At 51.1% G+C, this 22,282-nt stretch overlaps 7 protein-coding genes across 7 annotated transcripts; 3 read left to right on the forward strand and 4 right to left on the reverse strand.

The window, feature by feature from the left end:
- Positions 1-10: 10 nt before the first annotated feature.
- On the reverse strand, positions 11-1,243 carry LOC120457377 (tenascin). Its single transcript, XM_039644915.2, has 2 exons — positions 692-1,243; positions 11-633 (listed from the first exon to the last, which is right to left on the reverse strand). Exons 1-2 carry the CDS (start codon positions 1,167-1,169, stop codon positions 71-73), a joined length of 1,041 nt encoding a protein of 346 aa, XP_039500849.1. The 5' UTR covers positions 1,170-1,243; the 3' UTR covers positions 11-70.
- Positions 1,244-1,537: 294 nt separating this feature from the next.
- Positions 1,538-3,251, forward strand: LOC120455471 (39S ribosomal protein L38, mitochondrial). The gene is made up of 5 exons (XM_039641692.2): positions 1,538-1,769; positions 1,841-1,996; positions 2,063-2,420; positions 2,482-2,780; positions 2,849-3,251. The coding sequence occupies exons 1-5, from the start codon at positions 1,619-1,621 to the stop codon at positions 3,133-3,135; spliced, it is 1,251 nt and encodes a 416-aa protein (XP_039497626.1). The 5' UTR covers positions 1,538-1,618; the 3' UTR covers positions 3,136-3,251.
- On the reverse strand, positions 3,155-9,104 carry LOC120455470 (inositol polyphosphate-4-phosphatase type I A). The gene is made up of 9 exons (XM_039641691.1): positions 8,815-9,104; positions 8,493-8,631; positions 8,193-8,351; positions 7,822-8,130; positions 6,685-7,200; positions 5,971-6,520; positions 4,585-5,905; positions 3,786-4,519; positions 3,155-3,724 (listed from the first exon to the last, which is right to left on the reverse strand). Exons 2-9 carry the CDS (start codon positions 8,611-8,613, stop codon positions 3,592-3,594), a joined length of 3,843 nt encoding a protein of 1,280 aa, XP_039497625.1. The 5' UTR covers positions 8,614-8,631; positions 8,815-9,104; the 3' UTR covers positions 3,155-3,591.
- Positions 9,105-10,077: 973 nt separating this feature from the next.
- On the reverse strand, positions 10,078-13,514 carry LOC120456510 (F-box/LRR-repeat protein 4). The gene is made up of 10 exons (XM_039643376.2): positions 12,635-13,514; positions 12,487-12,580; positions 12,110-12,314; positions 11,434-12,042; positions 11,264-11,373; positions 11,039-11,203; positions 10,815-10,980; positions 10,560-10,751; positions 10,428-10,497; positions 10,078-10,365 (listed from the first exon to the last, which is right to left on the reverse strand). The coding sequence occupies exons 1-10, from the start codon at positions 12,956-12,958 to the stop codon at positions 10,300-10,302; spliced, it is 2,001 nt and encodes a 666-aa protein (XP_039499310.1). The 5' UTR covers positions 12,959-13,514; the 3' UTR covers positions 10,078-10,299.
- A 310-nt stretch (positions 13,515-13,824) lies between these two features.
- LOC120456007 (tRNA-dihydrouridine(20) synthase [NAD(P)+]-like) lies at positions 13,825-15,643 on the forward strand. The gene is made up of 3 exons (XM_039642565.2): positions 13,825-14,106; positions 14,178-15,140; positions 15,201-15,643. The coding sequence occupies exons 1-3, from the start codon at positions 13,899-13,901 to the stop codon at positions 15,449-15,451; spliced, it is 1,422 nt and encodes a 473-aa protein (XP_039498499.1). The 5' UTR covers positions 13,825-13,898; the 3' UTR covers positions 15,452-15,643.
- Positions 15,644-15,768: 125 nt separating this feature from the next.
- Positions 15,769-18,443, reverse strand: LOC120456006 (mRNA-capping enzyme). Its single transcript, XM_039642564.2, has 6 exons — positions 18,006-18,443; positions 16,999-17,937; positions 16,792-16,930; positions 16,459-16,732; positions 16,204-16,400; positions 15,769-16,136 (listed from the first exon to the last, which is right to left on the reverse strand). The coding sequence occupies exons 1-6, from the start codon at positions 18,207-18,209 to the stop codon at positions 15,907-15,909; spliced, it is 1,983 nt and encodes a 660-aa protein (XP_039498498.1). The 5' UTR covers positions 18,210-18,443; the 3' UTR covers positions 15,769-15,906.
- A 556-nt stretch (positions 18,444-18,999) lies between these two features.
- On the forward strand, positions 19,000-22,079 carry LOC120457063. Its single transcript, XM_039644240.2, has 4 exons — positions 19,000-19,380; positions 20,951-21,002; positions 21,162-21,307; positions 21,373-22,079. The coding sequence occupies exons 1-4, from the start codon at positions 19,174-19,176 to the stop codon at positions 21,913-21,915; spliced, it is 948 nt and encodes a 315-aa protein (XP_039500174.1). The 5' UTR covers positions 19,000-19,173; the 3' UTR covers positions 21,916-22,079.
- Positions 22,080-22,282: the final 203 nt, after the last annotated feature.

Below are 22,282 nucleotides of genomic sequence, written 5' to 3' on the forward strand. Positions count from 1 at the left end.
GATACGGATATCTGTGTGAAGCGTGTGTTCAATCTATTCATTTAAGTTTAACACGTTTTTTTGCTACATCCTAATAAAGAATCATTGTAAACTGGAAACAAACGAAGGCCACAAAGCCTCCTAGTTGATAATGCGCGGCGGCGTTCTCCACAAAAACGCACTTGTTGTCCTCCAGTCGATGGGTCTCACTGCAGGAGCACTCGCCCCATTTGCACACCATGGGATGACCAGTGGATGCTGTGGCATTCTCCTGCTCCATGGACTGCATCCGGCATTCGCGATCATGCCGACAGAGTGCGCCGTACGGCACGATGGGTACGCAAGTGATCTGCTCCAATTTGTTGAAATCATCGTGGTCGTCGTCCGCATCCTTGGCCACCTTGTTGGCTACCCTTTTGGGGTAGTGGGTCGAACGGCAGACGCACTGGTGATCCAGGCACTGTCCATCGGCTCCCAGGTTCACCTTGCACGGCGAACTGTGCTCGCACGTCTCGCCGTAAGCGGAGCCCTTGATGCACTTGGTCATGTTGTGGTTGTGCACAAAGCTCTTGGAGCAGCCGCACCTCTTCGTCTTGGTTAGGCAAATCGAGGCTCCACAGCTGCCACAGTCCTTGTCCTCCAGACAGCTTGATTCTATGGAAATAAATGTGAATTGATGCGGTTACCATGCCATTTCTACCAGTGTACTCACGCAAAGCGGCCAGACAATGCCCATCGTGGAGCTCGAAATTGTTGAGGCAGAGGCACTGGTTGCCAATGCAGGAGCTAAACCGATCCGCCAGCCGGCACTGCTGCTGGAACTCACAGCTGCCGCCCAGCTGGACCACCTGCGGCAGGCATCGCCTGCGGTCCTCACTGGGCACGTAGCCCTCGGAGCAGAGGCACTGCTCCCAACGCGTGTGGCACACGGCATTCGGCATGGGACATGGGCAGGTGCCCCCAATAATGTTGGTCAGCTTGAGCCGCTCCTCCAGCGGCGCACAGGGCACCTGCTCCCCGGAGCCACGTGCTGTGCAGATGCAGGCCATGTCCACACAGCGACCCCGCTCGAATTGGGCGCACTGCGCGTCCGAGCTGCAGGACAACTCCAGCAGAAGTTCCTCCGCCCGACCAGCCGCTGGAAATCCGGTCAGCAGCAGCAGTAGGATCCACCTGTGCATCGGTTGCATGTTTTTAGCTTCACTTGGGCTGCTGCACTCCGGTTGACTGGAGAAAACCAGAACCGTTACCTGCGGACCACTAAAAAGCTCAATTTTGAACTGTGCATTGATTAGTGCTGCCAATTTGTCCTTTTTTTGTAACTTTACATTAAGTATCAATTTGGTGTTCGTTACTTGACCAACTGCTAAATCAGATTTAAAAAGATTTGTTGCTCTTACATAGATTGAAATAATTTCAAAATTTTAAGTTATAATCATATTTATTTAAAAGATTTTTCTTCTTTGCTGAAAACCATTTTAAATACCGATAAAAACCAAATCCATGTACCGCCGAAAGCTTAGTGTAGACCTATCGTTGGCAGCCAGCTGCCAGTCCGGCAGCGCTTTGCATCGACGAGGGTCTGGCAACGCTAGAAAAACGCGAGCCGCCTGAAAAGCAAGGCAAATTACAAAACACCATGTCTTTCGGTAATTTGTTAATGAAAAGCGGCCTTAATCTGGCCGTGCGTGATGCGCAGGCCGGCGTCCTGGTGACCGCCACCCGCCAAGGCCACACCATCCGCGGCAAGGCGCCCGGCGTGGCGCGTTCGCTGGAGCAGCGGATTCGTGGTAAGTTGATGTAACCACTCCGGATCACTTTTCGCTCACATACCAATCGTTTCGTCGATGTCTTCCCGCAGAGGAGAACGTTGAGGATCCGGAGGTGGTGGCCCGCATCAACATTGGCTTCCCGCAGCTGAGGGAGTCGCGATCGGCGCAGCTAAAGACGCGACTGGAGCACCTGAAGTCCCAGCGTAGTGACAAGCAGCTGGAGCAGCTGGCACGGAGCAACAAGTGTGAGTAGCGATCTTGGCCATTATATGATATATATGTGCTCATAGCTGCTGATTGTGCTTCCACAGTGATTATCGATTTGGACAAGGTGCAGCGCACCTATGTGAAGACCACGGGCCAGCATGATCTTCGCCTGCTGGCTGACCACTACGGCATCTTCGAGCACCTCTTCGGCAGCGCCTACTTTGTGCCCCGCGTGCCGCTCAACATAAGCTACCAGCTGGATGGCGATAGCCTGGCACCCGTCTACAATGGCAACGTGATCAAGCCCACGGAGGCAGCCAAAGCGCCTCAGATCAGCTTCGATGGCCTAGTGGATCCCATTACGGGACAAGCCGCCGGCCAGGACACTTACTGGACCCTGGTGGCCAGCAATCCCGATGCACACTACACAAATGGCACTGCCGAGTGCCTGCATTGGTTCATGTAAGATCCGTTTTATTATGCATGATCTTCGGCTAATCCTCGTGTGTTTTGTTCTTTCCAGTGCCAACATACCCAACGGCAAGGTGAACGAGGGCCAGGTGCTCGCCGAGTATCTGCCGCCGTTCCCGCCGCGCGGCGTTGGTTACCAGCGCATGGTCTTTGTGCTGTACAAACAGCAGGCGCGCCTTGATCTCGGCTCTTATCAGCTGGCTGATGGCGACTACAGCAATCTGGAGAAGCGCACTTTCAGCACCCTGGACTTCTATCGCCAGCACCAGGAGCAACTGACGCCGGCTGGCCTGGCCTTCTATCAGACCAACTGGGACGAGTCATTGACGCAGTTCTACCACGATGTTTTGAGTGAGTAGAAACGTGGTTGTAGTTAAACCAATCGAAGCACATGCTCATGCTGGTTATCTGTCGCGCAGAGAGCAAGGAGCCCGTCTATGAGTACGACTTTCCCAAGCCCTATCTGGCCGACCAGAAGTTCTTCCCGCTGAAGCAGCCCTTCAATCTGTACATGGACAAGCACCGCGACCAGAAGCAGGTGAACAAGGAGTATCTGGAGCGCAAGCTGGCCAAAACGCATCCATTCGAGGGGCCAGAGAAGCCGCTGCGCTATCCCAATGCACATCCCATACGCGATGTGCCCTCGTGGCTGAGGACCGAGATCCGGAAGGAGCGTTTGGGCACCGGACGCGTGCAGGACTACTAGGGAATACGACGCTGTTAAGTTTTGTGTGTAATAGTGGTTAACAAGTTCTGTTTTTTTTTATTTTCACTGGAAGTACATGAGTTGCTAAAGTACACGGTTGCCTCATCTGCAAACTACAACTACGCGGTTATAGCCTAAATAAATATGGGAAAGGGGGAAGGAGATTGCTAAATGTATGCTCCATGCTACGGAATCGAAATTGGAATCGTGTGATGCGTTAACAATTGTCCGGAGAGGATGCTCCACTCCATCAATGTGCTAATTTAATTAGTTACCTATTTGTATTAACTTATTCGTTATTCGCTTTGCTTGCCTCGCGCAAAATTGGTTAAATTGTTTTTGGATTTTTGGCACAGTTTTCTACGTTTTCCTCTGCTTCGCTGATATATATATGTACCTATGTATCGCTGTGTTCCGTTGTCATCCGCTATTCAATGGGACATGCCAGTGGCGTCCTTAAGTCTGCGCCTTGCCGTAACTACCCACTGGCGGCCTGTACATGGCCGGCAGGAAGGAGACCTGAGTTCGATTGAAGGCATACTTTCGCTTCCCGATGTTCTTCAGCACGTTGTCCATGCGCGTGCCCTCACTGAAATGAAAGTAGCGTGGATACAAATCATCCATGTACATATTTCAAATTCCAAACTCACCTTCGCATGGTGCTGAGCGCGTAGGGCACATGCTTCGCCGGCAGCTGGAACTCGCGCACCAGGACGCGACACTGCTCGAGGGTCACCGCCATGCCAGTGCGATCCTTGGCGCTCTTGCACGAGGTGAACCGCAGGCCGTCCATCAAACGGCACGCATCCTCGGCCAGATGCAGAATCTTCACGTTCTTGGACACATTGGCACGCAGCTGCTGCTCCATGAAGCCGAGCAGCGACTGCAGCGATTCGCCAGTGTCCACCGAACCGAGTCCCAGCTTGCGATAGCGGCCAAAGTACTGGCTCAGGCGCAAGTAGTTGTCCCAGTTGGACCGATGCTGCTCCTTGGTCTGACCCAGCGTCTCGGCGAAGCTGGCCTTCTCGTTGATGCCGATGTTGAAGAAGACGGGCGTGATCTTGAACGTTATGGAGGTGCCATTGCCCGGCAGCGAGTGCTCCGGCACCGGCAGCTGCACCTCCAGCGCCTGCCGCGATCCGGTGATCCGTGGCGTGGGCGTCTGTGCGACCTCACCCTGCGCCCGCACCAGCTGAAAACTGACGGCGGACAGGTCCTCGATGGCGATGCACATGTCGCTCCACATGTCCGCCTCGTTGCCGTACAGCGTCAGCAGGCCCTCGAAGTAGGCCAGTGGCCCCAGGTCGCGCAGCATCACCAGATAGCCCATGTCCAGTTCGCTGCCCCACAGACGCAGCATCAAGGAGCTGACCAGCGCAGTTAGCTGGTAAGAAAGGAGATCGAGATCGAGATCGAGAGCTGCAAAGTAAGTAATGAATGAATGCTTACCGCCTGCGAGAAGCAGACATCCCTGCGGTACATGATGCTCGCCTGGAGGCGATTGCAGCGCATGTCCTGCTGCAGCCGCTGCACCGAGTGCATCAGCCGGGCGGTCTTCAGTAGGCGATCCATGGCGTGCCGCAGTTTGCGCATGCTGGGACGCAGTTCCGCCGCCCAGTCTGTGGTCATCGAGAGATCCAGGCCGTCGGTGAACTTGTTGCCCTTCTTTACGGCCACAGAGCCGGCAGTGGAGCCACCATTGCCCACCGACTGCGGCTTGAGATCCAGTGCCAGATTGGCTGCCTGCTTGCCGGCTGCTGAGGCCGCAATCACGTCCGGCGTCTGTTGCGGTGCCACGGCGAATCCCTCACGCTTGATGGGCACCTTCGGATGACGCAGCCGGATTGCTGGACTGTCGCAGCGACCGCAAAAGAACTTCAGCTTGCTGACCAGGCACATGACGCTCGCCTCGATGTTCAGCTGGGTGAGATCCAGTGGCTCCGGCTCCTCCGTGGGCCGGTAATAGTTCGCCGATGGCGAGGAGCTCATCAGCTTGGTGTCCAGGAAGCCGGCCGGTGGCTGCTGTTGCTGCCGCTGTCGCTGCGCCTGCCGCCCGATCTCGTCCAGATCGATTAGCTGCAGTACGGATAAATCAGCTGGCGGCTCCGATGGCGGAGCTGGCGTGGCTGTGTTGGCCTCTGTGGGCGTTTGCCAAGCAACCGGCAGCGACTGATATGTGGCCTCCTCCTCCTGCTCGGCCTGAGCACCTGGATGCCTGCCCTGCTCCAGGCGGCGCAAGTGATCGTTGTAGCACTTTACCACATGCTGCAGCGAATCGATGGCCCGGATATCCAGCGAGCTGGACGGCGAGCTGTTGCTCGGATGCCAGCTGTTCGAGCGCATCAGCGGCGGCTGACCGCGTGGCCAGAGATCCGGTGGCGCCACCACCGGCGTGGCAAAGTCCTCCAGCTCCGGTGACTTCAGTTCCAGCGCCGTCAGTTGTTGGGTTATCTTGCGGAATGGCGACATCGGCTCCATTAGCACATTTTCCGGCTCCTCGATGATGCGATGGCGTTCGATGAAGGCCACCGCCTCCTCCACAATGCTGGGCTCCCAGAGATTGAGCAGCGTGCGTGTGCGAGCCACCATCTGGTTGCACAGCGGCATCATGTCCATGGAGCTCCGTCGACCGGCCAACTGCAGCAGCTGCGACATCAGCTCGACGATTTCCTTGCGCAGCTGCTTGGTGGCCTGCACGGCATCATTGGCCGCCTGCACCTTGCACGCGTTGCTCTGCTCCAGCTTCCAGGATTTGCTCTCCTGCAGCAATCTGGATGAAGTAAAAGGAATCAATAAGTCTGGGTTCCATAGAGATGATGATGATAGCCCACTCACTTGATGAGACCGCCACACTTGCGCCCCTTGGCATCGTGGCGCGTGAAGGCGCCCACGGTGACCACGTCCAGGAGGCCACGTCGCTGCAACGTGTCGTTCTGTGCCCACATCCGCTGCACGTGCAGATTGACCGGAAGAAACTCCAGCGCCTCGTCCGCCTTCGCCGAGGAGCGCTTGAAGGAGACACCATCACGCGCCAGCTGCTGGATATTCTGCTTGGCCTGCGAGTAATCCTTGAGCAGGCGCAGATGCTCCTCGAGCAGATTCATCTGTCGCCACCGCCACTCGCCGCTCAGCTCGCCCATGCCGGAGATCTCCTGCAGCAGCTCCTTCTCGCGCTGTATCCAGATGGAGAGCAGCTGCTGGGGCAGCTGGCAGCACAGGCGCGACTCCAGCAGCGTCTCCTGCACACTGATGTCCGCTCCCAGCGACGAGTGCAGCCGATATGTGCGCAGGCGGGGATTGGAGCACACCCGCTGCAGGCCGCACTGCTGCGGCACAAACAGGCGGACTCCCAGCTTCGGCGGCAGCGACTGGGTGCGCCGATGGGCTGCAAATGGGAGCATAGGATGCAGGTCAGTAGGGTAGATGCTATACTATCTTGGAACAAATGAATCTACTCAAATGATTCCTCTATCCTTGTCGTTTTCGAAGAGGTACTCCCAAATCACATTAAGTAGAACCCTAGAATGTAGCAATGCCCTCCCATCTCACCACGTCTGCTGCTCGTAGTGGCTCCCGCGGCGCCTGCCGATCCCTCGAAGAGCTGGGTGCTAGAACGCGGCGGTCCATGGCCCGACTGGCCGGGCTCCACGGCAGCGTCGGGTGACCAGGAGGCCAGCGTGATGAAGCCGCACTCGCCGCGCGGCGATGTCAGTGGCAGGCGCAGCCGGCTGGTGTCCTGGATGACGCCCAGTGCCACCTCGGCATGACCCAGCGGCACGGCGGTGAGCGTCATCCGTTCGCGGACATCGTGGACGCTGAAGCGAAGCCGTGTGCTGGCCGACAATCCAGCGCTGCGCTGGAAGCGCATGGTGCAGAGGAACTGCGGGGTGCGTGTGCGCTCCTGCAGCTCGGTGCGTGCGTGCTCCCGCCACACGCAATCCTCTCCAGCCGACGGCAGCAGCGAGCACACCACCTGCGGGTTGGGCGGTCGCCCCAATGTGTCCAGGGGCAGGGTATCACAGGAGAGGGCCGTCTCGCAAATGGGCAGCTCCGAGAGATCGAGTTCTGTAAGTAAGAGTAGACCAGATCAGAACGCAGGCGTTGGATGCAATGGAACAGAACAGAACAGAAGGAAAGGAAAGGAAAGGAAAGGAAACCGAAGAGCAGGCGGCAGAGCTAAAGCTGGAGAGGATTGAATAACAAACAACTGGTTAATTTCGTTTAAATTCATAAGCAAAACAAAGTTTATTCCAAGAATAAATTCATCATTTTCAGTCCAATCACATGGATCGCAATGCACCTCCAGCTCCCGTTGGGATTACACATAAGTATACAACATATAAATTCGAAAATGGATTAATGGAGTGATGGAATCTAGTGGTTAAGTCCTGCGATTTCGATTAGATTCCAGAGACTGATACAACATACACCGAAATGTGATAGTACAATGTGCAGAATGTTTGCGAATGAAGCGTCTTTAGTTGGTCAAGATGGAATCAAATGACTATAAGCCTGGTGGCTGTGGGTGCATGGAAGTGAGCGAGAGGTTTGGGGTGCAGTTGGTGGAACAGTGACATGGCTGAATATCTGGTTAACTGTTTAACTGGTTAACAAAACTAAAAACAATAACGACCATCGCGTCTCCCGATTGGTATTGGTTTTTGGGTTAGAACTGTATAAGATCACCTTCAAACGGCGCCACCACATCCGTGGTCACAGGCACGCTGACGGACAACTCCTCCGCCGGCTGGCTGTGCAGCTGTAGCTGTAGCTGCTCCTGCATTTGCTGCTCCAGCGGCATGCCGAGATCAATGTGATTGCCCATGGAGGATGCCCCGCTGCTTGGCTGGCGACTCTTGCTGACAATCTGATCTCTAAGCTGGCGGATGAGCGCGTTCAGCTTCTCGCTGGATGCGTGTTCGATGCACTGCACCCAGGCGAGGCGTTCGGCCGACGAGCGTGTGATGAAACGCTCCGATGTGCTGTCCTTGAAGTCTGAAACACACAGTTTATTAGCATAATACTCATAATTAATAAATGAGTGATTAGTTTCCTACCTAGATCGAATACGTAGCCGTCGGGATCACGATCCTCATTCTGAATGCGCGCACGACAGTTCTCCAGCACCAGGAGGCCGGCCACCGCTGACTTGGGGTCCTTATCCTTGAGGTAGAACAGTAAATTGCCACGCAGTTTACACCAACGTTCAACTCTGACTGTGGGCGGTAGAATGAATGGTGCATAAGCCAAGTGCCTGGACAGGATTGGATTGTGTGTGGGTGTATGTGTGTGCTCGTGCATGTGCATGTGCATGTGCATGGATGCAGGTGATCAGATGGTAGTGGTGCAATCAATACCTTCGCTGGAACGCCACAGGAAGCCCTCCTGGCGGTCGGTGATGATGAGCAGGCCCTCCTTGTCGAAGCGGGTTGCTGGATTGCTGGCCAGGGAGTTCAGTTCCGGCTTGTTAAAGCGCATGGCTGCGTGTCGCTGGATCTAATGGATATACACAAATGCCACAATGGTAGACCACTCGTTTAGCAACTCCATAGATGGACGGGCACGCCCGCCACATCAATAATTCACGGCAATTACACGATGTGTACGTGCTGCTGGGGGGGGGCGTGGCCGGCGGAGGGGCGGCTGCCCTACTGGGTACACACACACACATATACATACCTCCTGCTCCTCCTTCTCCTCCTTTTTTTTGGTCCTGCGACCTCGTTACTTTGTTGTTATTGTTGTTGCTGCTGCTGCTGCTTCTGCACAGCTGGCTGCCCAATTCCCCCCACACCGCTGGCACTCACTACCTGGCTGATCCTGGCCAGGAGCTGGGTCATCCGTCGCTCCGAGTGACTCCCCTTGCCCTCGATTGTAATTACTACAAGCAACTAATTAAATTTAGCAACTTATTTTGATAAGCGCACTGCGCTACTGTTTCTTATTGGAAAATAAGCTAGAGATGGCAGCTAGAGATGGCAGGCTCGGTCGTGAGTATCGAATGAAAGTTCTTGATTTGCAATCAAAAATTACAAAAAATTTAAAAAAAATTAAATTTTTTTTTTAAAACACGGTTTGATTGGAAATTTAATTACGAACTCGACGAGGTATGACATTCCATATTCGGCCTAATATTTCGAATGTTCTGATCAAAATACTGATAATAATATTAGCAAAACAAAAGGGAGTCGATTTTCGGCAAAATTTCAATATTTACGATTGGTATTTTCGCTATAACTTGGCTAAAAATGGTCAGAAAGCGAAAAGAATTACAGTTTTGTACTCCTAATTACCAATACTAACCAACCAAATTACTTTTTGACCGACTGTGTTGAAATAATTTTTGGCCATTTTCTCGCATTTTTTGTAAGGGGTAACATCATCAAAATTTTCAAAAAATGTGAAATAAATAGAATTTTTTTCTGAAAACACAGTTCGATTGGAAATTTAATTACGAACTCAACGAGGTATGACATTCCATATTCGGACCAATATTTCGAATGCTCTGATCAAAATACTGATATTTATAGTCGTAAAAAACAGAAAAACGATTTTCGGCATAAATTTAAAAATTATCATCAAAAATTACAAAAAATGTGAAAAAAAATTAATTTTTTCTGAAAACACAGTTGGATTGGAAATTTAATTACGAACTCAACGAGGTATGATATTCCATATTCGGACCAATATTTCGAATGTTCTGATCAAAATACTGATATTTATAGTCGCAGAATTGCTAAACAATGCTATAGTGCGGTCACACTGTTGGCATAGTGATGGCAGAATGTACCGATAGTATCCGCACTTATTTATATTTAAAAAAACAAATATATACTTTTGTGATTTCTTTTAAAAGTTATTGTTCATTAGTAGTAAATTTATTTTTAATGAATAAAGCAGTACATTAACTCCCAAGTTATGCCATTAAAAAGTCTGATGTGCTTAGCATTAGTTGAAGTGATTAAAAAATCGCCACGTTTAATATCAAATATCTCATATTCATAACAGCATATATATATATAACACTTTACAATAAACGAAGAGGGAGAGTGAGTGTCACATACAAATATGTGTGATCTAAAAGTACACTTAGCATTGTACTAGGCATAATTAGAATAGCTACTAGGACTGGATTGTCCCACTTCCGGTTTCGCCGTTTCCGGTTCAGTGATGTCGACTGCTCTTTATGTCCACGTTAAATTGTCGCGACCAATCCGCCAGCAACTGGAACTGTGTAATAAAACGGCATTAGCTACGAATGGAAAGGATAACCCTATCGAGGATCTACTCACATCCCGATCCATGATGTTGTCGCAGAAACTCAGGTCCAGCAATTGCAGCTTGGGGCAGTGAACTAGAATGCTGAAATCGATTTGAATTCAATGGTTTAACGATCTAAAATGGCAAGGGAATGCGGGACCTACTCATAAACACGCTCGTGCGTTATGTTCAGAATGCCCATGAGGTCCAGCTGCTCCAGATTCTTGCCCAGGGCGGCAATATGCGTGAGATCGCGTTCGGTGGTTCCGCGCACCGCCGACAAGAAGAGCTTCTTCAGCTTGGGGCAGTTGGACAGCAGCTGGAACAGGCCATCGCCAAGCGATGCCTCCCTCAAGCTAAACGAAAATAATGTTTTATTAATGGAATACGCATTTGCATTTCCATTGAGGAGCACTCACCACCAGCCCAAGTCCAGTTCCTCCAACTGATGGAGACGCGCCAGTGACTGCAATCCTCTGGCCGACAGAAAGTGCGCCTTCCACAGATCCAGCGAGATCAGCTGCGTGTTGTACGTGGCCAAGTGGGCGGCCACATTGTCCATGTTCACCGAGACACCACAAAATGCTAAAGGAAAGCAGCATGAATTTGATTACACGAATCTAGTTAAGGTACTTTAACTCACCAAGATTCAGGTGCTTTAGCTTGCGGTTGCCCTCGAGCATGCTGAGCAGCAGTTCCGTTTCGAAGTACGTTTGGAAGAGATCGAGACGCTCCAGGTTCTTGAGATTGGCCAGACAGGAGAAATTTAGCAGCGGCGGATCAGTGGCACAGTTGCGCAGGCTCAACTCTGCGAAGAAAGATCAGAATCTATAGTTTAAGAGTTCGATAAAGATAAGATGAAACCCACCTATCAGATTATCACAGACTATGCCCACATTCTCAATGCAGCTGGCATTGAGAAACTTGCAGGAGTTCAGCCGCAGGTGGGTAAGATTATCGCCGCGTTGGGTCAGGAATCTGAAACAAGTTATCACTTTGTTGAAACCTCAATACGATTCGATATGGTTGTGAACTCACTTCTTGAATTCGGTGGGCGAGACATTGCCAAAGCCGCCGCACCACGACAAATCCAGCTTGCGCAACATGGTGGCCCGGCGCGCCAGGGTGCACAGCAGCTCAGAGCTGGCCACATGCCAGTAGGGCTTCAGGCTGAGCTCGGCGTAGAGCAGCGGATGCGTGGAGATGTCGTAGAAGGTGCGCGACACTTGGCCCACACGGAACAGGGACTTCAGGTCCAGGTAGCTGAGTATGCGCAGTAGGATCTCGAATGGCAGATCCGTGAGACAGATTTGTGGCGGCGTCTCACCGCCATCCATGCAATTGTCCGCCAGGAACTGGCTGAGATCGTTGTTGATGAACTCGTGCAGCTTGGTGGCACCGTCTTTGCCGCAATTCGGCTGGAACTTTAGGGTGCGCAGCTTATAGCTAATTGGTCCGCCACTGCCGTCGCTTGGCGGTGAGCCAATCACCTCCGGTGGCGGCGACACCAGCGTACGGCACTGCTGTGTCCTCTGCTGCTTGGCCAGCAGGTTCTGCGTTTTGGAGACTGTTCGGCCGCACAGCATGATGGCATCGATTTCCGTGTAGTAATTGAGTCGGCTGTGATTGAAGTCGATGCGCAGCGTTCTGCCAAAGAGTTGGTTGCTATATATTCCCATTCCACTTTCACCAGCACCACTAGCCAAGTACTCACTTCGTTACCATCGTGGTCTTCTTCAGTGCCGGCGCAAAGCGTCGGGAATCCAAGGGCGGCCGGGCTAGATCGCTTTCCGTGGCCTCCCACAGACAGGTCCAGTGTTTGGTCAGGCCGTACGCCCAAATGCGGACGACGGCGCCCGGATTGAAGGTCTCGAAGATGGCCACCTCGGTGGGCACCACAAACTCCTCGAAATAAACCACTGAAATCGATAAATGGTATGATGAAATAATGAGTCCCCTCTAGTCAACCTAACCTTGCAATTGAAACAGAATTTGTAGACTCTAAGGGATACTTAAGGCAAACAAATTGTGATGCAACTGCAAGTGGATATGATTAACCAATCCCCAGATACCTTGAATCGGGCGTCTTACCAACATAGTCGTGTGTCTCCAGCTTCGGCAGATTCTGGGGCTGAATTTCACGCGTGGCGGAAGGTGCCCGCTGCCACCAGTCGCCATAGGTGCGCTGCGGGCGAGAGTTGAATGGGAACCCTGTACGGATGCTTCTGCATGGACTCACCATGGGAAAGGTCTCCGGATAGTCGCCATAGGCAGGGAATTTCGTTGGCCTGCCAACTACATTCGCCGCCGTATACGAGATGCTGTAGTCGATGCCATACTGTGAGCTGAAATCGAGCACGCCCAGCACATACTGCTCCAGGTAATATCCCTGATCCGATTCCGTCGACTGCATCTTGCTGTCGCAACCAAACCAACCGCCGTGTTCCCCCTGCCTTTGCCGCTGCAGCATCGCCGTAAAATCGACAAGGGCGTCCGCCTCCGCCGCCGTCGAGCTGTCCGTGTCGCTGGACTGCGCTGGCTCGCCGTAGGCCAGCAGGGACATGACCAGCGCCAGCTGCCGTGGGCGGTGGCCGTAGGTCAGCCTCAGTGTATCGACCGCCGCCTGCAGGCTGCGTCCCAGTCCCAGTTCCCCAACCGCGTACCAGGGCACGCGTTGGGCATAACCGATGGGCCAGAGTCGCTGGGGCCACTGGTTCCTCTGGTTCCGCTCGCCTGGCTGATGATGTCCAACTATTCCCGCTGCTGTGCCGCTGGCTGTGTTGTCAGGGCAAATTGTGCTCCTCGAGAATATCCGTATCGGGATCGCCTGGCTACGGTCACGTTGCTGGGCCAGACCTTAATGGCTCTTGTTCCCGCTTTTTTCGCCGTTCTTTTACGCTGCTAATCCAATTAATGGCCACTTTCGGAGTCCTCTTTGGGTTCCAGCTTTATTCGCGCCTTCGCTTGTGCCTCTATTCGCTGGCCGCCGACCTCTGACCTCTCCTGGTTATGGTGGGTGCCTCGCTTGGTTGGCGATTCTCTCGGTGATTCGCGGTTATTCAGCAATTTCTGTGCCAAAACAAAAAAAAATGTTTGGCTTGTTTTGTTTAAATGACAAAAACAATACTGTTATCGATAACGCGAGCATGTATAGGAAAATATACTGCTAATACTGTAGTAGGGTTTAAAAAATACTAAAATACACTGAGGAAAATTTTTATAAATCAGATTTAGAGAAAAACTAAATAAAAATATAATATTTTAATTATATAAATAATTTGTTTTTCGAGGTGGAATGAAAACAGAACTATTGTAATTAAAGAGAATACAATCAAACAATACAAAATAACAATGCTTACGTTTCAGATTGAATGGCGTTAAGATCGTACCTTGAATGACGGCTGGACGTCTCGTGCAGAGGCCGCCATGAGCTCACATGCATAGGCCGCCCAATTGCACAGCGTGCAACAGCTGAATCCGCGAATTCGATTCGATTTCAATCCATGCTGCGATTGCCGACGATTCTGAGGAAGTCCTTCAGCATGAAGACACGCCAGAGGCTGGACTACCGCAACAAGCTCATCCTGGCGCCCATGGTGCGCGTGGGCACGCTGCCCATGCGCCTGTTGGCCCTGGAAATGGGCGCGGACATCGTTTACACGGAGGAGCTGGTGGACCTCAAGCTGATCAAGAGCATTCGCAGGCCAAATCGTAAGTGGGCATTGCCCCAAAACCAACTACATATGTTTTTTTTTATCTAATCCTTTGGTTAAACCTGGCAGCGGCTCTGGGAACGGTGGACTTTGTGGATCCGTCGGATGGGACGATTGTATTCCGCACCTGCGCCCAGGAAACATCACGCCTGGTGCTCCAGATGGGCACCAGCGATGCTGGACGCGCTCTGGCCGTGGGCAAGCTGCTGCAGCGCGACATATCCGGTCTGGACATCAACATGGGCTGTCCCAAGGAGTTCTCCATCAAGGGCGGCATGGGCGCCGCCCTGCTCGCTGATCCCGACAAGGCGGCACTCATTCTGCGCACCCTATGCTCCGGCTTGGACATTCCAGTCACCTGCAAAATACGCATCCTGCCGGACGTGGAGGGTACCATCGATCTGGTCCAGAAACTGGCCGCCACAGGTATCGCTGCCATTGGGATTCATGCGAGAACGCGCGACGAGCGACCGCAGCATGCTGCCCATCCCGAGGTACTGCGCGCCGTTGCCCAGGCAGTTGACATCCCGATTATCGCCAATGGCGGTTCGAAAAACATGCACTGCTACGAGGATCTGCGCAAATTTCAGCTGGAATGCGGCGCCGATAGCGTAATGGTGGCCCGTGCTGCCCAAATCAATGTGAGCATCTTCAGGCCGGAGGGCTTGCTGCCCATGGACGAGCTGATCGAGAAGTACCTACGCCTGTGCGTCGACTACGACAATGCGCCGCACAACGCCAAGTACTGTGTGCAGAGCATACTCAGGGAGCTGCAGGAGACGCCGCGAGGCAAGCGCTTCCTCCAATGCCAGACGCTGCAACAGATCTGCGAGATCTGGGAGCTGGGCGACTACTGTCGGCGCAAGCAGCGGGAGCTGAAGACGATGGGCAACTCGGGACGGGCGGAGGTGGAGCCACCGGAGGCGCTGGCCAAGCGTCAAAAGCTGGAGGAGGCAGCCACGGCCATCACGGACGAGTACGCCGGCGTCATTTGCCGGAACATGCCATTCCTGCGCTCCACCTATCCCAGTGGTAAGTGTTCCGATCACTATGGTTTGATGGCCATGTTTCATCTGGTATTTCCTCACACAGATAACCATCTGCCGAAAACGCAGCTATATGTGCATGCCGGGAAGGCTGGCAAATCCCCGCCAGCCTACGAAACGCAGCAGTGCGACAAGCTGTTCCGCTCCATCTGCTCCTACGATGGCCAGCGCTTCAGCAGCTCCTTTTGGGAGAAGAACAAGAAGCAGGCGGAGCAGGGCGCCGCTCTGGTGGCCCTGCTCCATCTCGGCCAGCTGGAGGCAGAGGTTCTGCGCGACAATGGCAGCCTGCTCAACTGAAGCGTTCCTCTTGTTTTATGTAAATGATAACCATTTGGCTATGTTGCGACTCCATTTGTCATGCCTTTTTTGTTGTTCGATTATTGCAATGGACATTGCAACTGCCTTAAGTGCTGGGAGTAGTTAAATGCCAGCGTACAAAGTGTGCATCTCAATAAACAGAACTGCACTGTGTGGTGCTTTAGGAATATGCATTTTAAGTCTTTTGTACTGAGCCAAGTTGAAAGTATAGTCCTGTAATTTGTGCAAATCCTTGTTATCAAAGGAGGACATACTTTCTTAGTCCAACTAACCCAACAAACATATAGTTCACACAGTTTTTCGTCCAACACAGAGTTGTGTGTACATAATTCTCGATTTGAATTGTATTTATTAGGGGCTGTTTAATTTCCTAGTGTCGGGTTCAGTGGTGAGATGGGGGAGATGAGGCGTGAGTTGCATCTAGGTGCGTACGCTCAGTGGGGCCGACGCTGCCCTGGCGGTCCGCCATGGTGGTGGCCATGGCCATGGGGATGTAGATGGGCATGGGCATGGGCATGGGCATGGGCATGGGCATGGCCATGGGCATGGGGATGGGCATTGGGTGGCGGCGGCATCATGGCATGATCATCACGATAGCCGGAGCTCGCGATAAAGTTTAATAGGTAGTCCTTGGTGACTGGGTGCTTTATGCTCTCCACAACGGCTGAAATGAAATGAAATCAATATGATTATATTGAGCATTCTCACTGCTGGAGAAGATTGGTACTCACAGCGGGCTGTGCTAAAACTGTTGGGATGCTTCTTGTCCGTTCGCTCGCGCATAAACTCCCAGTTGCCAAACTGATTCATGGTGCACTCGACGATCCTGTTGTCCAAGTCTCTGATCTCCTTCGTCAGCTTTTGCATCCGTCCAAATGGTGCATCGTGACCGCCCACATAGAGGAAGCCCACCTTTGTCGTAAGCAAGCTGTTCGAAATAAAACACAATTAGTTACTACAAAATAGTAATATAGAACAATACTCACCCCTCGCCACGCTCTGTTATGATCTTGAGCCGAAAGTCCACCGAGTTGAGCTCATGTGGCTTCCATTTGAAGACGTCGGAGCAGACGCCAGCCGTGTAGGGCTGCTGGGATGGCTGGAAGATGAGGCCATCCGGTTCGTGTGCCAGTGTCCGCGAGAACTTCTCGCCCAGCAGGCGGGCAGACATCCAAATGTCCCAGAAGTCCTTGCCGCGCACACTGAATGCCTGCAGACGCTGATTGATAATGCCATGCTTCATGCCCAGGATGCGGGGGCCTGTCGCGGCAAATCAATGAATCCATCCGTTTAAAAATCACCGCCTCCACAGTACTCACCTATAACATCCTTCTTAATGTAGTCCAGTCGATTGGGATAGAATGGCTCATCTCGCACATCGCGATGCGATAGACGCACAATGTCGTAGACGAGGTAGCGCGGCGTTACGGTCTCGCCGATCTTGTCCAGCACCATCTCCTGTAGGATCAAAGTATGATTACGTATGATTAGTTGCAATCAGAAATGCCAGCGTGATTCTCACTTACCCCGTCGAGAAGAGTGCCGTCGAGGTGTTCGTTCAGGTTCTTGCCATCCACGAATGACACGTTCTCCACTTGGAAACAGGAGTGGTTGCGATCGAAGAAGTAAACCTCGTCCCGGCCATCAATGAGCATCATATAACGTGTACCATCCGCCTTCCACGACACCCGATAGGGTATTTCGCTGAGGCGCTTTATGTTCTGCCTGTCCATGGACACCGGCTGTGATCCGGGGAAGCCGTTCTTGTTCCACTGGCACCAGTCCTGCACCTTGCGCTGCAGATCGCCCAGACGCGGCTGGTCGCTAACCTGCCGCACGCCCGGCACTCCTGCCATAAATGTGGCATTCTTAATGACCATCTCGCGGCGTCGCTTCTTTCGTGGCTGACCGTCCGAGGTGGAGGCGTCTCCATCCTCACCCTCCAGCTCCTCGGTGTCATCATCCTGCTCGCCGGCCTGCTGTGACGTCGAGGAGCTGTTGTCGTGACGCTTCCGATTGTCGGGCACCGAGCCATCGCCGTTGCTATCATCATAGTCCAGGCACCAATTGGGCTGTTCTGGTGCCGCGGGAGCGTCCTCCTCGTCCTCGTAACGCTTGTACAGCTCGTTGATGTAGTCCTGCTTGTAGATGCCCGGCGGCCGGGCGTTGGCAAAGACAGCGAGCGCTGCCTCCACGGAGCAATCGAGTCGCTCGACCATGTAGGAGACGATCAGGAAGCCAGTACGGTTGAAGCCGTGCGTGCAGTGCACGGCAATAACGTCGAAGGGACGTTCGTTAATAAAGTTGTCCACGATCTCGATGAAACTGTGCGTCTGCTCCGGCGAGGGCGTCTCGCCATGTCCACGGCACTGCAGCTTAATATACTGAGCGCCGCGCTCCTCCACCGTGGACCGATCGTAGAAACGTTTCGTGTTAGTCAGGTCCACCCAGAGGCCCAGTTTCAACTGAAAGCATGAGATGGTTGGATAGATGAGTGAGGCAGGTGAGAAGCTGCCGCCTGCGGCCTACATACCTTGAGCGTCTTGCAGTAGTCGAAGAGCATCTCGGGGCGAAAGGTGCACTCGATGGGCATCTTGTCCTGAAAGCTCTGGCTTAGCGGCGTCTTAAAGGCCAGGAAGCGCTCCGCAATGATGGAGTCGCTCTTGCGCGGACAGTAGAGCCAGCGGTTGGGCAGTGGCCCGGAGCCGCGCTCCCGATCCCGATGAGACTGGGCCATAATGCCACAGTGGCTTCGCCTCTCCTGCTCCTGCTGCTTCTGCTGCTGCTTGATGCTGTCGACGAAGACGGCGGGCGTCCCGATGGGACGACGGGGTGGCGGTTGGCAGGTGGGCTGTTGCTGGCGCAGATGTGGATGCCGATGCAGCGAGTGCTCGCCGGCCTGGAATTCCTGTGGAGGATTCGTCCGAGGCGAGCAATCGATATCGGGAGATGCAAAACGCTTTGTGTCTATCGAGGTGTCCAGCTGTCAAATCATCGATTCCCCGGGTAAATCGATAACCGAGATGGTCGTGTAGTTGGGTTCGATACATCGATAGCTTTGTTCACACTGACTGAGCTGCAAATATTATTGGGGGAATTCCCCAAAAAGCTGTGCTCAGAAAATAAGCGAATAGTATTTACAAAAGTAACGTTTATATATATTTGAATGTATTTTTCATGAAATTATGACTATTACAACAGTCAATAATGAAACAGCAATAAACATATTTTTTTCATTACCTTCTACCGTTAAGGTGTATCGATAATCGGTTTTCAAAATAGCTGCGAATCTCTTGCATAAAAATAAACAATTTAATTGCTGCATATTTCGGTCGATGTGTACATACGCACACATATACATATATATATATATACACACACATCAGATTCGATATGAACTTGGGGCACACACAGAGCCAGCCGAACAATTATTTACTGCAGTGTAAATAAACAACAAATAACAACAAATCGCCCGCAGAAATCGGCCGAAGTAGCGAAAAAAGAAAAAGGAACGAGGAGGTTTGGGCTCGTAACCACACAATTTCGCTTCTCACTCGATTTTTGATCGCTGGCCGGACGCGATCTTCATTCCAATTGTGAACATTTGCCTTATTTTCCTCCGTCGATTTTCCGTTTGAATACCACTCCGTTGCTTCTAGTACGTAAGCCATTTATTCCGCCGTAAAGCCACGCCCACGCCAATGTCCGCGAACGCCCCAAATCGCCAGCCGGAGCCGAAGTTTCCGGCCGCAATGGCCCGTGGAGCGGGCACGGTGTGCTCCAATCCGGCGGTGCCCAAGTCGCCGGACGCACTCACCTCCTTGGTGGCCCGGAAGAGCATTACGTCCATGTCGGAGGAGGAGATCATCCAGGAGAACCTCAACGAGATCCTCGACCTCAAGTCGCGCGTAAGTTCCAGTTTAGGCGGTGTTTAAATTCAAATAAAAACATTCCCCAAACACTCCCAACTATTGAGAAATTTTAAATATTTGCAAAAGATATATGTACATATATATCTTAATTTAACTTGTAGTTAACTTTTCAGTAGTCAATTAAAAATTTAACGACTGTGATCTTGTTCACTCATCTATATTACTAAATCGTTGAAAACTAAACAATACTTAAACAATAACCATATGGACATTTCGTTGGTGATCTGGCTTGGTTTTTTTTTTCCGTGTTGTGATTCATTGGAAACACCTTGATTTACGAGCACGTCATTACGGATGGATCATTGGGACTTTCCAGATTTTCCTGAGCTTTTCCGTGATTTGCAGACGTCTCTCAAAGTTTGTACGACGCCATCGTTTGTGGCGCCGTCATTATCGCCGGAATTACTAGAATGTGTCGGACATTAAATCCGTAATGTTCGTTTAGTTTCGCCTTAGATCTTTTCGCACATACCCGTACAGTGGACTGTAAGAATGCATTTGCCATTTAATAGTTTCTCAGTTAGCTGGAAAATATAGCAAGTGCAGAAAATGACACTGGAAAAAGTATTTCCGAATCGGAAATCAAAAAAGTATTTCTCAAACTGAAATCAATAAAGTATTTCTAAAACTAAATTAAAAAAGTATTTCTAAAACTGAAATCAAAAAAGTATTTCTAAAACTAAAAACAAAGAAGTATTTCTGAAACTAAAAATGAAAAAAGAAGTATTTCTGAAACTGAAATCAAAGAAGTATTTCTGAAACTGAAATCAAAGAAGTATTTCTGAAAGTGAAATCAAAAAAGTATTTCTGAAACTAAAATCAAAGAAGTATTTCTGAAATCAAAGAAGTATTTATGTAACTGAATTCATTTAATTCAATTTTGACCAGCTTTACATTGTTTACATTATTTGCATTATTTCACGAATATTTCCAAAACTATTTAATACAAATTGAATAAAATCAGGCAGACATTTTTGGATCAACAAATAACGAAACGAAATCAACACAAGTCGCACATACACAAAAATTTCAAAACGTTTGTGTAGATCAAGAGATTTTATGAAGTGTAAGATAATCAAACTTGTATTAGGTTTCCCTTTCGGAATCTTTTGTGCAATTAAATCCCATTTAATTGGCAAGTTTTTGGAATTTCAAAATCCAAGGCACTTAACTTTTACCTATTTGTAAAAAACTTTATAACCTTCTTCCTTTCTTAAAAACCACTTTTCAAATGGTGCTACATGGTAGCTTTTGATTTTGGTAGGTCACCATTTCCATCATAGCAATGTAGTATATATATATTTTTTATATTGCGAGTCCATTGATTTTTTCCCGTGTATAAACCTCTATATGCATGGAACGTGAAAATTGTAAACAATTGTTTTTATGGCATCACTCGCAAAAACAGAAAGAGAGCCAACCCAGTAGCCCTGAAACTGCTTAAGTCTTGAAATTCTGATTCCGAATCTACGACTGAAATCCGGGAATGATTCAGTTGGTGGCCCCATTTCCCATGTCCCCATATCACCACGTTGTCCCTTTGCAGGAGGAGCGAAAGGCCAATGGACGCCTGGTGGCGGTGATCGTCTGTTTTCTGGGTGAGTTTTTTGGGGATTTAAGTAACAGCTAACAGAAAAAAAATATATTAAAAAAAAAGAAAATTAAATACAGTAAAGGAATTGCCATCGAATTGCTTGGGGGGTTGTAAGCGAGGTACGACTGTAGCACGAACTCACTCAATGGATCCATCTCCACAGTGCTCTTCCTGGCGGTCTACCATGCCTGCGTCCGGAAGTCGGAGAACTCGCTGGCTGGCGTCCTGGTACCGGCGGGCATCATGCTCTCCTACGGCGCCTGGGTGGTCGTCCTGGCCAAGAGGGACAAGCACCGGCGAGCCATGTTTGTAGGACACCTCAATTCAATTCCATGCGAATGCAATGCCTAGAGATGCCCACTTTCATTTTGCAGGAGCGCCACATCGAGGAGGTGACGCTGAAGAACAAGATCGAGCTGGAGGAGAAGCATGCACGCCACGCGAAGAAGACGCAGTCGCATCATGGACACTCCGGCACTGATTCCACGGGCAGTGCCTCCAGTTCGCTGCACTATGTGAACGAGCTGCTGCCGACTGCTGGCGGTGGTGAGCATCGCAAGAAGCAGCGACGCCATCGCCACAAGGAGCGCTCCGTGGAGCGGGAGGATCATCATCAACGCAGCCATCAGCGCCAACAGACGCCGGACATTGGTGTGCATCGTGGGCCGCCCAAGAGGCCCAGTTTCCGGCAGAAGCTCTTCGGCCAGACCATCGCCCATGTGAAGCTGGTGGAGGCGCAGAGCGACAGCACGGATTCCGCTGGCGGAACGGGAACTGGAACGGGAACGGGAACGGGTTCGAAACCAGGTCGCAGTACGGCTGGTGCCAAGCCCCATCCCGGCGAGAAACGCCAGCGGCTACAGCGCCTGGACACATTGCCCCTGGCGCAGGTGGTGCGTGTCAGCTCGATTCCGTGAGATATACCTAGTATACATTGGATGTCGGATGTTGGATGTATGGATGGATATATAGTATGGATCCATGGGTATGGATGTATGTACATATGCATGTGGAAGTGGAGTAGTGTTTTTTTTTTGGTTTTTTTTTGTGGGGCGGAGGGCCAACCTCGCGATTGTATCGAATAAATAAATGTATTATAAAAAATATAAACAGGAAATTGGCATTTATAAATAGACGGCAATCAAAGGAAGGAAACGTTGCGATCTCCGTAACGAAATCAATGCTAAATACGTGAGAATTCTATGGTGCACACAGCTCTGCCCATCTGGGTTTGTCGAAAAACAAATCATTGGCTCCAAATATTTTCCAAATTTGTTGTGTTTA

The sequence above is a fragment of the Drosophila santomea genome, chromosome X (genome assembly GCF_016746245.2).
Source record: "Drosophila santomea strain STO CAGO 1482 chromosome X, Prin_Dsan_1.1, whole genome shotgun sequence".
NCBI classification, from domain to species: Eukaryota; Metazoa; Arthropoda; class Insecta; order Diptera; family Drosophilidae; genus Drosophila; species Drosophila santomea.

What these genes read in the sequence shown, in the direction of transcription:
- LOC120457377 (XM_039644915.2), bottom strand. Translation starts at nt 1,169, where the DNA reads ATGCAACCGATGCACAGGTGGATCCTACTGCTGCTGCTGACCGGATTT. An exon ending in GCATTGTCTGGCCGCTTTGC is followed by an intron (nt 634 to 691) that starts GTGAGTACACTG and finishes TTATTTCCATAG; the next exon opens with AATCAAGCTGTCTGGAGGAC.
- LOC120455471 (XM_039641692.2), top strand. Translation starts at nt 1,619, where the DNA reads ATGTCTTTCGGTAATTTGTTAATGAAAAGCGGCCTTAATCTGGCCGTG. An exon ending in GCTGGAGCAGCGGATTCGTG is followed by an intron (nt 1,770 to 1,840) that starts GTAAGTTGATGT and finishes GTCTTCCCGCAG; the next exon opens with AGGAGAACGTTGAGGATCCG. An exon ending in GAGTGCCTGCATTGGTTCAT is followed by an intron (nt 2,421 to 2,481) that starts GTAAGATCCGTT and finishes TGTTCTTTCCAG; the next exon opens with TGCCAACATACCCAACGGCA.
- LOC120455470 (XM_039641691.1), bottom strand. Translation starts at nt 8,613, where the DNA reads ATGCGCTTTAACAAGCCGGAACTGAACTCCCTGGCCAGCAATCCAGCA. An exon ending in CCTGTGGCGTTCCAGCGAAG is followed by an intron (nt 8,352 to 8,492) that starts GTATTGATTGCA and finishes TACCGCCCACAG; the next exon opens with TCAGAGTTGAACGTTGGTGT. An exon ending in ATGTCTGCTTCTCGCAGGCG is followed by an intron (nt 4,520 to 4,584) that starts GTAAGCATTCAT and finishes CTTTCTTACCAG; the next exon opens with CTAACTGCGCTGGTCAGCTC.
- LOC120456510 (XM_039643376.2), bottom strand. Translation starts at nt 12,958, where the DNA reads ATGTCCCTGCTGGCCTACGGCGAGCCAGCGCAGTCCAGCGACACGGAC. An exon ending in AGTCTGTGATAATCTGATAG is followed by an intron (nt 11,204 to 11,263) that starts GTGGGTTTCATC and finishes CTTTCTTCGCAG; the next exon opens with AGTTGAGCCTGCGCAACTGT. An exon ending in GCTAAAGCACCTGAATCTTG is followed by an intron (nt 10,981 to 11,038) that starts GTGAGTTAAAGT and finishes GCTTTCCTTTAG; the next exon opens with CATTTTGTGGTGTCTCGGTG.
- LOC120456007 (XM_039642565.2), top strand. Translation starts at nt 13,899, where the DNA reads ATGCTGCGATTGCCGACGATTCTGAGGAAGTCCTTCAGCATGAAGACA. An exon ending in GAGCATTCGCAGGCCAAATC is followed by an intron (nt 14,107 to 14,177) that starts GTAAGTGGGCAT and finishes TAAACCTGGCAG; the next exon opens with CGGCTCTGGGAACGGTGGAC. An exon ending in GCGCTCCACCTATCCCAGTG is followed by an intron (nt 15,141 to 15,200) that starts GTAAGTGTTCCG and finishes TTCCTCACACAG; the next exon opens with ATAACCATCTGCCGAAAACG.
- LOC120456006 (XM_039642564.2), bottom strand. Translation starts at nt 18,209, where the DNA reads ATGGCCCAGTCTCATCGGGATCGGGAGCGCGGCTCCGGGCCACTGCCC. An exon ending in ACTACTGCAAGACGCTCAAG is followed by an intron (nt 17,938 to 18,005) that starts GTATGTAGGCCG and finishes TCATGCTTTCAG; the next exon opens with TTGAAACTGGGCCTCTGGGT. An exon ending in CAGTTTTAGCACAGCCCGCT is followed by an intron (nt 16,137 to 16,203) that starts GTGAGTACCAAT and finishes ATTTCATTTCAG; the next exon opens with CCGTTGTGGAGAGCATAAAG.
- LOC120457063 (XM_039644240.2), top strand. Translation starts at nt 19,174, where the DNA reads ATGTCCGCGAACGCCCCAAATCGCCAGCCGGAGCCGAAGTTTCCGGCC. An exon ending in GGTGATCGTCTGTTTTCTGG is followed by an intron (nt 21,003 to 21,161) that starts GTGAGTTTTTTG and finishes CCATCTCCACAG; the next exon opens with TGCTCTTCCTGGCGGTCTAC. An exon ending in AGCACCGGCGAGCCATGTTT is followed by an intron (nt 21,308 to 21,372) that starts GTAGGACACCTC and finishes TTCATTTTGCAG; the next exon opens with GAGCGCCACATCGAGGAGGT.